Below are 16,903 nucleotides of genomic sequence, written 5' to 3'. Positions count from 1 at the left end.
ATAACAGAAGGGCTAGTTAAGTACGGCCTGGCTCTGTGCTTGCTTAAGGAAAGGGCAGAAAACAAGAATGGGCATGCACAAGATGGTAGCTGTGAGCTTTCCCCACAGGAGAACACTGCACAACCAAGGTATTTTCCTAGGCATCTTGGCCATCATTTTTTCCCTTTCTGCTGTTATTTATAAAAAAAATATTATGGATACATTTAAGAGAATTTATTTTGCCTGTTGTCTTTCCTGTCAAGTTCTCACAGAATCCCAGGGTTTCTGTGGAGCGTCAGCCTACTAAAAATGTTTATGTTTTAATGGACTTTTTTAGTTTTATACATTGTAAGCTACCCAGTATCCTGTCAGTAGGCAATACCCAAACAATAATAAACAAATCGGTAAGGAATAGAGTTATCTCAGGAAATTCTAGTACAGTAAAATAAATCAGATATTTGGAATATTTCCTGATTAAGTTATAACTAAGTTACTGTCCCTTTCTTCCTCATCCCTGAGGCCAAGACATATTTCTAATCCCTTATCAGAAGAAATTGCTTCAGCAACAAATACCTCACATATTTTTATCTTCTGATTCCATAACTGTAAATGCCCAACTTAAGGCCTGCTTTTTTTTTATTACACAATGACCTGGGAGTAAGTCCCAATAAATTCAATGGAATGCATTTGTCTATGCCAGTAAAATTTATAATTGCACAAAGTGGACATTTCTAACTGGATTAAGTTAGTAGTTCACAACTTTTCCATGATGCGGATGGCTCAAAATAAATGCTTCTTAGCTGTGTTTTAGAATGGCTTCCCTTTCCTGCTCTTCTGTGGTCAGGGCCAATTATTTACCTCAAACCTTGGGGTCTTTAATTAAAGAGTCCTGCTTAGTTGCCTCTGGCAGAACTATCACTCTGAGAAAGGAGCATTGAAATCCCACTGGTGCACTGATAATGTGTGCAGATGGCAAATCATTAATGCAGCTAATAGACTTATGTTATAGCCGGTTCTTAAACTGGGACTTTTACAGGTAAGATCTTGGAAGTAATCTCATGTATGTGTAATTTGATAGGTGTTCTTTCTCTTCGCTCCCTAAATGTATATATATATATATATATATATGAGAACTATAACGCAGCATAATATAGCAGTGTGTGTTTTCAGGGTGCTGGATTGTCACGGTGCAATTACTGTAAATTTACATTTCAGTGTGGCACTTGTGTATAGAGGTTTTGAGGACAGGCAGTAATTTTGATCTTCCAAAGAACTCCCAAAGAGGACCTAAATTTAGAACATACTTAAGCCAGTGCTTTTTCTCCAACACATTTTTTTACTTTTTTTTTTTTTTTAATCTGACCGCTTGGCTGTGGTCTTTTGAAAAGTTGGCCGGGCTTATTCCTCATACAGAGCCCACACACACAAGCTATATTCATTTATTGCAAGCATGCCAGATTCCTGGCATTACTGCAGCTTTTCTCTTTTAGAGACATCCTAGCACTCTAAAGGTGGCTTTCTTGGTTAAAAGCAATCCTCTCCATAATATCTTTACACATCTGTTGTGACTGCAAGAGGAAAATCCTCATTTCCACTACCAATGTATGAATTGTATCCGTCCCTTTACCCGGCCTCTAGGTAAGCATCAGAAAGAGCCAGTTTGGTGCGGTGGTTAAGGCATCAAGCTAGAAATTGGGAGACCATGAGTTATAATCCCACCTTGGGCACAAAGCAAGCTGGGTGACCTTGCGCCAGTCATAACCTCTTTGTCCTAAGTAGCAGGCAATGGCAAACCATTTCTGAAATCTAGCCAAGAAAAGTGCAGGGACTCATCCCGACAGTCACAAAGAGTCAGCACTGACTCAAAGGGACATACAGTAAAAACAAATGAGCATCAACATGTTCTCCATACTTAGCCTCTTTTTTAGGATTTTTTTAAGCACTCAGTAGTACTATATCATCTCAATGTTGTGTCTAACTTAATTGTGCTTTCTCGGTAAGCAATTGTGTTGTTAAGGTAAGATAAGGTAAGGTACAATATTAAGAGTAAGGTAAGATAGTCAAGATATTACATTTCTGGAGCAGGAAAAATGGCAGATGAGAATAGGGATATAGATATAATATGTTAAAGTATCATCCAAACTCTTTGTTTCATTCCATTACATGTTCTGTCCTTGGCACAATTGCTTCTCACCCAATTATTCTTCTTTGTGTTCCTTTTCTTCATTCTCCTACCTAAATGTTTCCTGTGGAACAATCACAATTGTTTGATTTCTGATTTCCAAAGTATTGCTGCAGCAAACAGTTGCCTTGTCTTGTAGTTTGTGGACAATGGAAGGGCAAAGATCAATTTTGCAGTGATCTGCTGTATATTCTTGTTCTAGCAGGTAGTCTTAAAGAAAGCTAGTCAGAGACTGTAGGGTGGGTCCTTTGTCAATTAACGATACTGCATCCAATTTTGCTCACCACAAAAAAGATGTTGAGTCTCTAGAAATAGTGCAAAGAAGAGCAACAAAGATGATCAGGGTTCCGAGGCTAAATCATGATGAATGGTTGCAGGAACCGGGTATGTCTAGTCTAATGAAGAGGACTTGGATGACATGATAGCAATCTTCCAAAATTTGAGGGGTTGTCACAGAGAAGAGGGGGTCAATCTATTCTCCAAAGCACCAGAAGGCAGGACAAGAAGTAATGGAGAGGTCAAGGAGAGATCCAACCTAGATCTAAGGAGAAATTTCCCAATAATGAAGACAATCAGTGGAATGGCTTGCCTCCAGAAGTTGTGGACACTCCATCACTGGAGGTGTTTAAGAAGAGATTGGACAGCCATTTATCCAGAATGATATAGGATCTCTTGCCTGAGCAGGGGGTTGGACTAGAAGAGCTCCAAGATCCCTTCCAACTCTTGTTATTCTGCATTCTGTAAACAAATCTGCTGTTGATGTTACATACTCAGGTAATGAAATATTCACAAGCAAGCAAGCAAGCTCAGAGAGTACCAAGGACTTCACAGTTAGTGAAAACTATCTATTTGTAGCTAATTTGACAAACCATTACTACGGACAAAGTGACTCCTACCACTGCTTAAGACAGATCTGTAAAATGTTAGGATAACCTGAGGATACGTCTTTAAATGTAAAAGATGTGATGCAAAAGATGTGATGCAAAATAGAAACTATAATTAAAACAATGAAACCTACTGAAGAATAATGAAGAAAACCTATTTTTGATTATTGATCAAGTCCAGTATGGGCAATAGGGGCAGATCAGTCATTCTAAATAACGTTTTGTGAACATGGGGCTGTGATGCTTCTGTCCTATATATTTCTGTCTTGTTAAAGTAGTCTCTAGCCTTCTATTTCTATATTATGCTAGATAGAACACACTGCAACATGGCTCTTAATCCTAGAGGACAGATCCAAACAAGAGATTAGAAAAAGGTCACAATGCATGTAAAAAAGAATAGGACTTTTTTGGCCACTGTTTTGGGGTTGTTGTTTTTTTTACCCTTCCTGTGAGTACTCCTGAATCCAGGCAAGACTTGAGTAATTGGATGTGAAGCAGTGTTTGCCCCTGTTCCTAGGGTCTAAACCAAGAAATACACTCAAATAATGAGCATAGTAGACTTCATTGCCTATTCCAAGCTGTGTCTTGAATCAGGCACTTTTCCATAGGTTTCCCAATATTTTCAGCATCGGCATTGTTTACTGTAGGCATATTCAAAATATAAATGCTGAATGTAGAGAACCTTCAAATATGACAAGTCTTTTGAAGAGCCTTTCATCCTTGTCAGAATTACGATTTGTTCTCAGTAAAAAGTACTATATTTTTAAGAACCAGTAGTTTATGGTAATTGCTTTGATATGGCACTTTTCTCTTGTCCACTGCAGTGGATAAGATGAATGGCTTTTGTGCATCTGCCATTATATTTCTCAGTTATTTTATTATCTGGAAATATTCTTCCTAGCATCTTACTGAAATTATATTCACCACAAATGGTAAATTTTGTTGCAGTTAAAAAGCCCCAGAACGCTGAAAATGCCGCTCTGCATTTACCACCAGATACTGGATTATGTGGAAGGAACCAAGAATTCATTGGCATTTGGGATGGTTTTTAATCTTCTCACTTCCAGCATTGCTTTATTCAGACTAAGAAGAAGCACATACATTTTGCAAAAAAGCATATTTGCTTTTTCAGAAGGTTTCACAAAGAATACAAAATATGAGGAATTGAATGTAGCTTTACCACAATTTTCCTGGGATTTCTGTTTTTATAGAGAGGATGTACAGATGGATGTTGGCTACCATATATCCTGATTGATTGATTGATTGATTGGTGCTTGCCCTGGTCCCACCCCCTTCGCCAGAGACCCTCAGATCTGTCCCACTCCTGCCCAGGCCCCCACAGGCACCCTTGACGCAAATGATGTAGAGCTGGCCATACCCACCCAGTAGGCCACACCCACTCCATCCACGCCCACCCAGTAGGCCGCACCCATCTTGGCCACACACCCCCGAGGGCAACCGCAATGCTGATGCGGCCCTCAATGAAATTGAGTTTGACATCCCTGGTATAAGCCCTATTTCAATTATTATTAGGCTTCAAAAAAAAAACCCCTCAGATGCATCTTGCATGTATTTCTATAAAATATAGAAACAAAATCAGCAAGCTAGAAATTAAACCTTGGAACTAGGTGTTGATGCTGAACTGCTGTGGTTTGCCCTGTCAAGGCCCTGTTGAAAGACTCAAACATCTGGGTTGAAAGCATCCTTCTGCCTTTTCAGTGCTGAAGCTTTGTGGTCAGAGAAGTTCCATCAGGTACTGTGTTATGAACTGTAAGACTAAGTTACGTTATTAGGAGTGACAGAATGTCAAAAGGGTAGGTTATCTTAGTAAATTAGTTTGCCCAATCAATAAGTAACATGAAAGGGCAACTGACTTCAGTTTTTCCTCAGCTGGTTTATAGCTATTGAAAAACAGGAGAAAATGTAGGAATCACAATCTTGGGGTGGGGGGCTATACTAATATGGGATATGCATAATAACAACATTATACTTGGTTACCCAGAGGTAGCTATCAAGATTAATGAGCATTCCTTCCAGTGTATGTATACACCGCCTATGTCTTGAACAGAGGCTATCTTGATTATACTGAAGTATTAAACATTCAAGCATTGATCCGATGAGTCAGAAGTGTTTTTGAGTCAAGTCTATGAAATTAATAAAGCAGTTAAATACATACAGATTAAATCTAGATTGTCTGCATCAGTTCTTGGCAGCATTAAGGGTCTAGATTTGCAGTTTTTAAACTGCATGAATCAAGAATAGATTTGAAGGAGATCAACGTCATGTATTGTTTCTGGGGGTCCCAACACTACAGTCTGTATTATTCATGGAAAGGATTGTTCTCACACAATTCGTTATTTTAAGGCAGGACAAAAGTTAAGGACCCTTGGGCTAGTGAAATGGACAGGAAAGAAAAGGGGGTCAGGTCAGGTATGGAGAAAAGGCAGACGAGAAAAAGTATAGTATGTATAGTGATATGAGTAATGACATGAATATATGACAGAATTACCCTCCTCTTTTTTCCCTCTTCACATTTCCATGGCAACAAAGCTATAAAATAACGAGGTGAGATTTTTGTTTAGAGTGCACAAGCAGATTCAGTAATGAAGCTCATGGTAATTAAAGCTTCTCTGGAGAGTATGAATCAAAGTTTGGGTGCTACCGCAGAAAAGTCCTAGTTTCAACGAAAGCCATGTCTGATAGCTACATAGTTATGTTTACAAAGAGATAAAGACTTGGTTCCTACGATACTGTAGCCTGCAACAAAATTCCCCAATTTAGATTCATGCATGCAAACATGTTATATTTTGAGATGTTTCTAAATCTCAAAACTTATGGGTTGACTATTCTATAAATAGGCTAGGATGACTTTGGTAGTTTCCTTCAGGAAGATGTTACATCTGGACAGAGGAACCTTTGAATCATTGGCTCCTGCAGATGAAGCCAATGAGGAAGATTAAAGGAATTAGGAATGTTTAATCTGGAATTAGGACTGATGAGGTGTGAGATGTGAGCTGTCTTCATATATTGGAAGAGCTGTCATTTATATTAGTGATGGACAACTTGCATCCGTGGCCCGTAAACACATGGAAAGTGTAATTGCAAGCCTGTAAATAAATTTAACATAGCTCAGTGCGTGATCCTAGCCATCAAAAAATCACCTAGGCTTGAAGAACAATTAAGCAAAAATAGAAAAAAAATTCTCAACTCTTGGGTTCAGATTATAAGGAAAAAAGAGTAATAAAACATTTAGGAAGCATTTCCTGACAGTGCAGCATACTGTTGAGAGGGGAACTGGCTGTCTTGGAAGCTGATTAAATGTCCTCCTTTATGTTTTCAAACCAAAGTTCATGCCAGCTTATTGGTAGTGTTTTAATGGGTTTCTTACACTGCCTGGAGGTGGAGTAGCTGACTTTGGCAGTACCTTCCAAATCTATGGTACTATTTGAGATGGATATTTTATAGCAACAGTTTTGATTGCTATGCATTTCAAAATGGCCAGGGGAATTCACAGTAGATTCCTAGAAGTTTGGCCCCTCTGATCCTAGTAACTTCCAGCTGGACAATCCCAAAGATGCTTTTCCAAAAGGCAACTGAACTTTCTTGGGTTTTTTTTTCTGAACTAAAGAAACTTCTTGGATGAGAAGCGAAGCATTTTCAAGAAAAACCCAAGAAAACCCAGTTGCCTTTAGGAAAAGCACCTTCGGGACAGCCATGACCTGGATGATTATCTCCTTTGTTCTCCAGCTGGACAAGCCTCCATCCAAACTAATGATCTGCTGTTAAGGATATGAGCAAATATAATTACATGTAATTATCTAGGCATGCTTGGGATGGGGTGGATAATTGCTGCCCACACAATGGCAATGGTGCACGATTTAAAAATAAAGATGTTGGTATCTGCTCGTGAATCTGTTCCTCTAGATCAGTGATGGCGAACCTTTTAGACACTGAGTGCCCAAAAACTACCCCACCCCCGCCCCGCCCCACCCCTGCTCCACCCCTGCCCCGCCCCCACCCACCCACCCGCAGGGCCACCCGCCACCTCCACGGCCCGCCGCAGATCGCCCAGGTGGCCCAGTAGCGCCATGGCGGCCATGCCTTCCACCCATGCCCCGCAGCATCATCTGTTTGCGATGGGGCGCAAGGGCGGAGTCTTGTCCTCATTCCCTGGCTGCCATGTCCCTGGCTGTGCTGCTCCAGGTGGGCCGTGCCTAGGGGTGACTCTCCTCCGGGGGGGCTGCTGGTGTGGAGGGGGCCGTGGGGAGAGGCGGGGCTGGGACGACAGCACGTGTGGCCACAGAGAAGGCTCTGAGTGCCACCTCTGGCATTTGTGCCATAGGTTCACCACCACTGCTGTAGATGAACCCATAAAAAGCCTTTTTCATGGCTTCGCTTTTTCAAAATATTCTACATAGTAGCTGAAGCGTCAATTAACAATTGAGCTCTTTTCACTTAAAAGGTGTAAATGTAAGATTTCACACTCCTTTGGTGGTGAGAATGACAGAACACAGCATGCCTGTCATTCTTACCATGGGACTTACCCAACCTGACATTCTTGGGGATATTATTTGTCCCAAACAGTATAGAAAATAAAGAAGGAGAAGGAGAAGAAATAAAAGACCTATCTAAAGCAGAGATAGTACCAATAGTAATAGGTGCCTTGGGTGCAATTCTAAAACATCTGGACCTCACTTGAACATTGAGAAAACCACTATCAATTGTAAAAGTCAGCTTCACTTGGAACAGCTTACATTCTGCAACAATACCTTCAACACCATCAAGCAACATCTGCCTATCCCGGGTCCTTGGGAAGGACTCAATAAAAAATGTCAAATCCAGTCTAAACATCTGGCTGACTGTGCAACCAGCCATAATAATGAAACATTTGCTATCCTTAGGGCACCATGCAAACAGAGAGAGCTCTGCTTTAGGAACCCTTGAGTCAGACTAATAATAATAATAATAATAATAATAATAATAATAATAATAATAATAATAATAATAATAATAATAATAGTAAAGTTGGAAGGGACCTTGGAGATCATCAAGTCCAACTCCCTGCTCAGGCAGGTAACCCTATACCATTTCGGACAAATGGCTGTCCAGTTTCTTCTTAAAAACTTCCAGTGTTGGAGCATTCACCGCTTCTGGAGGCAGGTTGTTCCACTGGTTAATTGTTCTAACTGTCAGGAAGTTTCTCCTTAGTTCTAGGTTGCTTCTCTCCTTGATTAGTTTCCACCCGTTGCTTCTCGTCCTGCCTTCAGGCGCCTTGGAAAATAGCTTGACTCCCTCTTCTTTGTGGCAGCCCCTGAGATATTGGAACACTGCTATCATGTCCCCCCTCGTCCTTCTCTTCGTTAAACTAGACATACCCAATTCCAGCAACCGTTCCTTATATGTTTTCACCTCCAGTCCCCTGATCATCTTTGTTGCTCTTCTCTGTACTCTTTCTAGAGTCTCAACATCTTTTTTACATCGTGGTGACCAAAACTGGATGCAGTATTCCAAGTGTGGCCTTACCAAGGCATTGTAAAGTGGTATTAACACTTCGTGTGATCTTGATTCTATCCCTCTGTTAATGCAGCCTAGCACTGTGTTGGCTTTTTTGGCAGCTGCAGCACACTGCTGGCTCATATCTAAGTGATTGTCCACTAGGGGTAATCTTCCTGGGTAAACAAGAGGATTGGTGAGGGCGCTGGGAGCAGCCTAGAAAAAGGGAGACATTGCAAACTGAGTGTGAAAGTTTGTTCTCCAAGCTTGTGGGTTGGTTTCTGAACCTTTCGTTACCAGGCTAGGTAAATCTTCAGCAGCATTGTTGCCTAGCCTGATAATGAAATGTTCAGAAACCAACCCAGAAGCTCAGAGAATGAACCTTCACCCTCATCCTACACTGTTGCAAACATTGCAAATTATTGCCTTCTAGTACACTGTCACACTCAAGGTCTCACCTCAGAATTATTGAGATTGGCTTATGGATAAGTTTTGAGCGTGCTGATAGATTTGGATATCGTAGCTGTGGTGCTTTCAAAAAGTGGTAGATAAGCATTGCTTGCAAAAGGAGCTATTAATTAGTAAGATTAATCACTGTCTATCTTCAAATATTTTAAAATTAAGACCAGCCTTTTCCAACTTCTCTAAGTAGGATGTAACTTCAATTCAGCAGATTTCCAGATTGAAGGCCATTCTTCCTGCAGACTCTGGTTGTTGCAGTGCCACACATATCAGAAAGCAGCAGGTTAGGAAATAGGAAATTAGGAGATTAAAATGATGCCTATTTAGTAAGATAAAGTAGAGAGACACTGGATAGAAGAATTTCCAAGTGAACGATTGGAAATTAACTCTGGCTTTTCACTCTGCCCAAATAACTGGAATGGAGTCTGTTACTTTGTGATAATTGATAAAAGAATGTTCCAAATAATATTTCTAAATAATGAAAACAGATCAAGCTTTTCAAAAGTAGGTAGGACAGTTGCCGTGGAGGGACAAGAAATTTGATCTTGGTTTGCATGTATCCTATCAAGATTGCTTGGGAGCAGGGAAAGAAATACACTTAAAATGTTCTAGAACAATTTGATATTAATAATCTGGTACTGTATTGAGCAGATGATCTATTTGTACCTGATGGAAAGAGAACAAGAATTCTTTCTTGGCATTAGAATCCGTTCTTTTAAAACTGCACATACATTCTTTGCCCTTCTGCCCGACCCTTCCCTGTTGTTTTCACTTTATCACTTTTTCACCTGGATGGCATTGATGTCCAGTTATGACTTCGGCCAATACTTATATTTTATTTGGTCTTTCACGGTACTGTTTCGGTTGGGACTAAGATCTTTTTACAACCCCAAGATGTAGATCAGAAATCAAGTCCACATTAAAGCTAAAATTATTTTTTACTATGATTGGCCATGGTAATAGAATCTTGCAAATATGATTATGTTTTACCTCCTCCCTTTGTTATACTCATGTGAATTAGGGTAGTGTCTGTGATATTTATTCATACTTTCTTCATTGTTTGGGCATAAGCCAGGTTTCCCTCCCCATTGCTTTGATGACAAATCTCTTCCCTCTTCATCAAGACAGGAGTAGGCAACCTTGGCTCTTTTATGACTCATGGACTTCAACTCCCAGAATTCCTGAGTTGAAGTCCACGAGTCATAAAAGAGCCAAGGTTGCCTACCCCTGATCAAGAACATCTCTATATCCTCTTGAAGGAGATCATCAAAGTAGATGCATGTAATTTTAGGGCCACCACCGGGTCACTTTTTGTGTCTACCTAATGTCAGATAAATGTACAATGTGTCCTGCCTACTTAGATTAGATTTCAGTGCTGTTTTATGACATCTTTGAAGTTAGCCCGTTTCTGAGACATCTTTGAAGTTAATCCATTGCTGAGCTGAATTTCCTTATTTCTGAACTCATCTCTGACTGAGATCTTTAGCATTCATCTTTCCATTGCACACTGTATGACTCCAAGCTTTTCTGCTTCACATCCTTCACATTATGACGGTGGGGGTTGAAGGTGCTTGCTCTTGCCTTGGGGGTTGAAGGTGCTTGCTCTTGCCTTGGCATTGCCCATTTGTTGGAGTGTTGATCTTACACAGTTCAAACTGATCCATGCTGCTAGTCTACATTTCTTTGACAATTTTGTGCATGCTATCAATTTTATGATGTAAAAAAGATAGATGTAAAAATTTACCTCTTCTATCTGCTCCTTTCCAAGTTTCATTTCATGGTATTGGCAGAATGAGTTGCAGATACATTGCTTTGGTTTCTATTAGAGATAGTCCTTCACTTATCATCATTCATTCAGCAACTGTTTGAAGTTACAACAGTGGCTAAATCAATTATGATTACGGACCGGACAGTCTGGCCATCCCAGTACCCCTGCGGTCACTTAATTGCAATCTGGGTCCTTGGCAACCAGCTCACACATATGAGAGGTTGCAGTGCCCTGTGATCACATGATCACCATTTGCGGCCTTCCCTACCAGCTTCCCCAGAAAGTCAATAGGAAAGCCATCAGAGAAGGTCACAAATTGCTGGGATAAGTCTTTCTCAGTTGTGCACCCTCTCAAAGCCTCTTTGTGCTTGTACCACACTGGCCATATGTGTACCCTTCCTCACCTTGCCTTGCTCCTTCCCCACCTGACAGCAGCCACTTATCTGCCTCTACTTGCTTGTGAGTTGCCTGGGATTTTCAATTTCCTACTACCTTCCCCACTGACTTAGCTGTGGGAAGTCAGCAGTTGCCTTGCCTAACAACTGTGGGATTTGGTTAACAACAGCAACTGGAAGTTCAGGGAATGCCATCACTAAGCAATGCGGTTGGAGCAGTGCATGTGCAGTAGTTACAACAATGTCTTGATCTGTCTAGAGGATCAGAGCCAAACTGTTCGTCTTTGGCATATGGCTTGAATCCTCTCTGCAGAATCTCCTATCTGTGATGAACTTCCTTAATAAAGAAAACTGTGGTTAGATTGTTCTTGCCATGAAAGAAGCTTTTGTGGAGAAATAGGAAACCCAGTTTGTTGTGGTTTAGCCACTTTGTCTCATGATGCAGCAGTGAGCATGCCCGCTAGCTAGCAGATATGCCACAGAAATATTATCTCAACAAAGGGGTCAGAGAAACAGATGATGGTTCTATTATTTATGTTCCTGTCTGCCCATTTTGTCTAACAGACCTTCTCTGAACAGTTCATTGAAGAGATCTGGATAATGGAGCAGTTTGTTGTATTTGTTTATTGTGCTGATTTGGTTGAACAGCTTTCTTGAGTCGTGCAATAAAGATTCTTCATAGCAGGATGTCAAGCACCTTATCCTCAAAAAAATATTAATGGATTTCTAAATGAGCAGTGTTTTTATTGACATTTAATAAAAGATAGGGCAGGGTTGGTATCTAGTTTAGGTGTCATTGATGCTACATAAAATTCATTAATTGTAGTGAATTTTGCCTGAGGTTTCTGCTTGTGTTAGTTATCCTTTTTGCCCCCGTCCTCTTGTGATGTGGGAACACTGAAAATAGTTCCTATTGAATTGAGCATTGGTTGTCTGAAGCTCTATATCTTGTTGCTTAACCTAAAAACATCACTTTCATAGTCTGAACAACTAGGATTTGAGGGAAGCCCTAAAGGAAGTATAATTAAACAACTTCACTTAAATATGTTTTTTCAGTCTGAACTGACTGTTCCGAAAGAGCTTCCAGCATTAAAAAAATATTGATATAAACCTTGTTTGAATGCATTGTGATTAAATTCAAGATTTGTTTGAGTTAAATGTTTAGTCAAAAAAATGCCTTTAGATTGCTTCCTTTTAGATACTGTAATCTTTAAAAATCCTTAAGTAGTCAACAGTACAAACTGAAATTCTTCCCATTTTCTTCAAGATGAACATCAGGTTTAGAAGATACCATAAAGGACATTTTACTGAGTCATTTCATGTTATTGGATATATACAAGCTTCCCAGAACTCTTAACAGCTTAACAATAACTCTTCCTTCTCTGATTACAGATGATCTGGCCAAATGGCTGCTAATACTTGCTCTGAATACAGAAAAATAATACGGTTGTTTACCATTCGCTTACATGACCTTAGAGATCGACCTCCACTGAAGAACAAAAATGAGTTCTGGGTGCCATTAGAATATTTTCTTATGGGAAATAGAAAAAGGGAAAAGAAAAGGGCAAACAGAGTGATGGAAGTGGACAACCAGTAAACTAGTTCAATAGACAAAAGAGATCTTTATATTGAACATTGCTAGCTCCTTGAAATTTGTGCCAAAAGAAGTTTATAATAACTTTTTTTTTTGGCACAAAAAAAGCAGATGATGTTAGTAAATACATCATCTGCCTATTAAAATTGGACAGATTTATTATTGATAGTTTTACCACAGAAGGTATCCATATTCAGAGAATAAATCTCAAAACTCTGAATTGCCGGAGGGAAGGAAGAGTGAATGACCAGAATTGTAAAATCTTATAATGGTCCAGTTATCAGCTTCTGTAAGTTTTTAGTTAGCTGCTTTTTGCTTTTTTTCCTATTGCTAAGCAAGACAGTTGTTAAATGATTTTTGCCCCATTTCACAGCCTTTCTTGCCACAGTTGTTAAGTGAATAACTGCAGTTGTTAAGTTAGTAACACGGTTATTAAGTGAATTTGGCTTCCCCATTGATTTTGCTTATCAGAAAATCGTAAAAGGTGATCACATGACCCCAGGACACCGCAACCACTATAAATACATGCCAAGAGAATTTTGATCACATGACCATGGGGATGGTGCAATGGTCGTAAGTGTGAAAAATGGTCATGTCACTTTTTTCAGTGCCATTGTAACTTTGAACGGTCATTAAATGAATGATTGTAAGTCGAGGATTACCTGTACTAAACAGTTATATGTGATTTTGCTTCAAGTATATGAAAATAACCCTATCCACTTTAAACGCATCATCTTTTCTTTCTTTTTTTTGTTTTTCAGTGGGATCTGGTCTGTGACTCTGCCTGGAAAGTTCACATTGCGAAATTTTCTCTGCTTGTAGGATTAATCTTTGGCTACCTAATAACAGGATGTATAGCTGATTGGTAAGTTTAACTAAAATCACTACAAAATTACTCTCCATGAGGAAATGCCATTTTCCCAGCTCTGGTGATATTTAAATTTTTTTCTATACATTTCCATTTCAATGCACAAAAGCCCAGTATTTCACACCCACAGTGGAGGAATGGATTCTAAAAATGGCAGAATTAGCAGAAATGAGGAAACCTGACCTGTCTTGTTCAGGATAAAACCACAGTTGCTTTTATAAAAGACTGAAAAACTTTTATGGACTTTTTGCTGAAAATGGAAAAAAAGTGAAATAGTGATTTCTGGATTTGCGGATTGAAAAAAAGGGGCTGAACATGCGATAGAAGGAATTTCTGTAATGTAATTTTTAAAAGGGAGAAGGGATAATAAATTCACTTGCAATTGCAAAGAAGATCTGAAGTCACTTCTTTAACTATCTTTTTCTTCTGTTCTTTAATTATTTCTGCACTTTTTTTCTAACTGTTTCATATATTTTTACATCTATCTTTTTTATCCATATAAAAACCTTTAATAAAGTTTATACACACATACACAGGCACAATATTTCACATTTGCTACTGGTTGATATTGTTGCTGTGCTAAATAAAGTAATTTTAAATAATAAAAGAAGGCTTTTGAGATAATAGGGATGTCTTAAGCTGATCTGCTTGAATTAAAGCTACCTTCAGCTCCATTTTATGTTGAAATTCAGCTTCTAGTATCTACCAGCTATTGAGGAAATTTAGAATGACAATACTTCTTACCTAAAATATTTTATCCCTGTATAGAATTGTAATGTAGCTTTACATTTACATTTGTAGCTCCTAATGCCAGGAATCCTACCTGGGGCAAAAATTCACTAGCACCAGCTTCACGTATTTCCATTTGCCTTGATATCATAGCTTGACAGTTCCCCAGATAGGTTTTTCTAATTGATAATTTGGTCAAGCAGCTTTTCAGTGAGCTTGTTTGGATCAAGAATTTAATGGGCAAGGGAGGGGGAAGGAAGAAGCATCAGAGTAATTATCTGGAAGCCAAACTAATGTGCCTTATACTTATTTTATTTACTCAGAATTATATATATTCATCTGCTATTATCAGAAAATCATCCATGTTTTATAGGATAAAAAAGAAATTACCCCTCCCCCTCCCCATTTTACCTAATGGTGATTTTGCTGATTTGAATTGGGTAAACAATATCGTGAAATAAAGTCATGATTTAGAGCTTTGATAGGAGCGTTTTGCAGTTGCTTGGTAACCGACAGAGACTGAGACTATGTTTTATTAAGCATGCTAGGTACCTGAATCTGGATTAGACGCCGGGGCTTTTTATCTAGATAAAGGTTGCAGTCTATCGCAGAGTTATCATAAGTGACTATTTCTACCTGCTTAAGCTTCCTAGCTAGATCTGGCTGATTTGGAAAGCAGGCTATTTTAGGGACTAGATATTTTTATTTCCTAAAAAACACACACACACACAACCAAAACAAATTATTTTCTAAAAATCCTTTTAGAATTGTCGTTCTGTCGGTAGACTAGGAGTAATTATGCAGCAAATGGACATTTAAGAAACTGTAATATTAAGTAGGTTTATTCTAGGATATTTTATAAAAAAAATACTACTAAGTTGGTTATGTGAAATACACCAACACAATTCACTGGCTGCTTGATTCCATATGTTTTGCAAGAACAACACAAAAAATGGTACAGTTTTTTTTTCCTGTTTTTATTTTCCCCTTGTTGCACTACTCACTAATGCATTTTCTTTTTTCTTTTTAATGATTTTATTGAATAAGACAAATTCACATTGTAGAAAAGCTTAAAAGTATAATGCTATAAATAGTATTCCTAAGAAAAATGATGTATGGGATTTATCTAATCCAAATATATCTACCCAAGCATCAGGACTTCTGTTGCTTCTCCTCCTTCTCCTCTCCATCCCTCTAGCATTCCTCTGATCTTCTCCAAAGGCCTTCCCAAAATTCTGGAGGAAATTTAGTGAGGTTTGGGGTAAGTTGAGGGGACAAAGAAAAAAATTCTTTTGATAGTAGATTCTATACTGCCAGGAGAAAGCCATCATTGGCTATAACCCCATCGTCTTTTTCAAAGCCAGGTTTTAATCCCAATGTTTATAATCACCAAATGTCTATGATGATTCTCAGGACTTTCTTTTTTTTCTTTGAAGACGTTTCGCTTCTCATCCAAGAAGCTTCTTCAACTCTGACTGGATGGTGGGGAATGGAAAGATTTATACTCCTGCAGACAAGTGTTCATTTGCATTGTTTTGGCTAGTTCAGGGGTAGGCAACCTTGGCTCTTTTATGACTCATGGACTTCAACTCCCAGAATTCCTGAGCCAGCCATGCTGAGGGGAAAGGGAGAGGTTTCCAAGCTGAGCCATGCTGGCTCAGGAATTCTGGAAGTTGAAGTCCACGAGTCATAAAAGAGCCAAGGTTGCCTACCCCTGGGCTAGTTGTTAGAGCTGCCTGGAGCCTTATCTGTGTCTCTAGGATCACCTAAGTAATGTAAATGGGTGTGGAGTCTTCTTGGAACTGCTGAAAGGACTGTGTGGTAGACTGAAGATAGATGATGTCAGATCCCTCCCCCACCTTCCCCATTGAGACAGGGCTGCTCAATTTTGACATAGATGGCCTCTTTGACCCCTCTTTCAAACCAGCGGTCCTCTCTGTCCAAAATGTGGACTTTGCCAGTCAGATCTGAAGAAGCTTCTTGGATGAGAAGCGAAAGGTCTTCAAAGAAAAAAAAGAAAGTCCAATTGCCTCTGGAAAAAAAGCACCTTTGGGATTTATAATTACCAATTTTCTGCCAGTATCTCCAACATTATATTTTTTAGCATCATATAGCCATGGAAACCTGCCTTTTCACCTTCCACATTCAAACTCCACAGTACTTTTCAGTTGTTTAAAGGCTTATTTTCAATAAAATTAAAAAGGAAGCCAGCATGTTCTAAAGCAGTGGTTCTCAACCTTTTTAATGCCGTGACCCCAACCGGTCGTAAGTCGAGGACTAAACCGGTCGTAAGTCGAGGACTACCCAACCGGTCGTAAGTCGAGGACTTTCCCTTCCCGGGAGCGCCGCACATGCGTGGTTCCGCCCCCTGCGCTGGCCGAGGCGTAGCTGGCAAGCGGCAGAGACGGAGCAGGCCGACCACCAGCTGGCCCAGCCCAAGGGAGGTAAGGCACCCGCCGGAAAAGGGGGAAAAAATGGCGGACAAAAAAAATGGCGGACAGCCTTGCTTGGCGACCCCCGTGAAATGGTCGATCGACCCCAAATGGGGT

General features: G+C 39.6%; 1 protein-coding gene across 2 annotated transcripts in view; it reads left to right on the top strand.

Moving 5' to 3' along the window:
• The window catches only part of SLC22A23 (solute carrier family 22 member 23), an 87,365-nt gene that overhangs the window by 13,110 nt on the left and 57,352 nt on the right, over window positions 1–16,903 (top strand). For both annotated transcript variants that reach the window (XM_015814672.1, XM_015814600.1), the window contains exon 2: window positions 13,519–13,622. In XM_015814672.1, coding sequence (XP_015670158.1) covers window positions 13,519–13,622 — 104 coding nt within the window. The remainder of the gene's footprint in view (window positions 1–13,518; window positions 13,623–16,903) is intronic.

This window comes from Protobothrops mucrosquamatus, unplaced genomic scaffold (genome assembly GCF_001527695.2).
Source record: "Protobothrops mucrosquamatus isolate PMUCROS unplaced genomic scaffold, P.Mucros_1.0 scaffold_6, whole genome shotgun sequence".
In the NCBI taxonomy this organism is placed as follows: domain Eukaryota; kingdom Metazoa; phylum Chordata; class Lepidosauria; order Squamata; family Viperidae; genus Protobothrops; species Protobothrops mucrosquamatus.
Note: the sequence above shows the minus strand (reverse complement) of the source record. Positions and strands in the feature narration are given on the sequence as shown.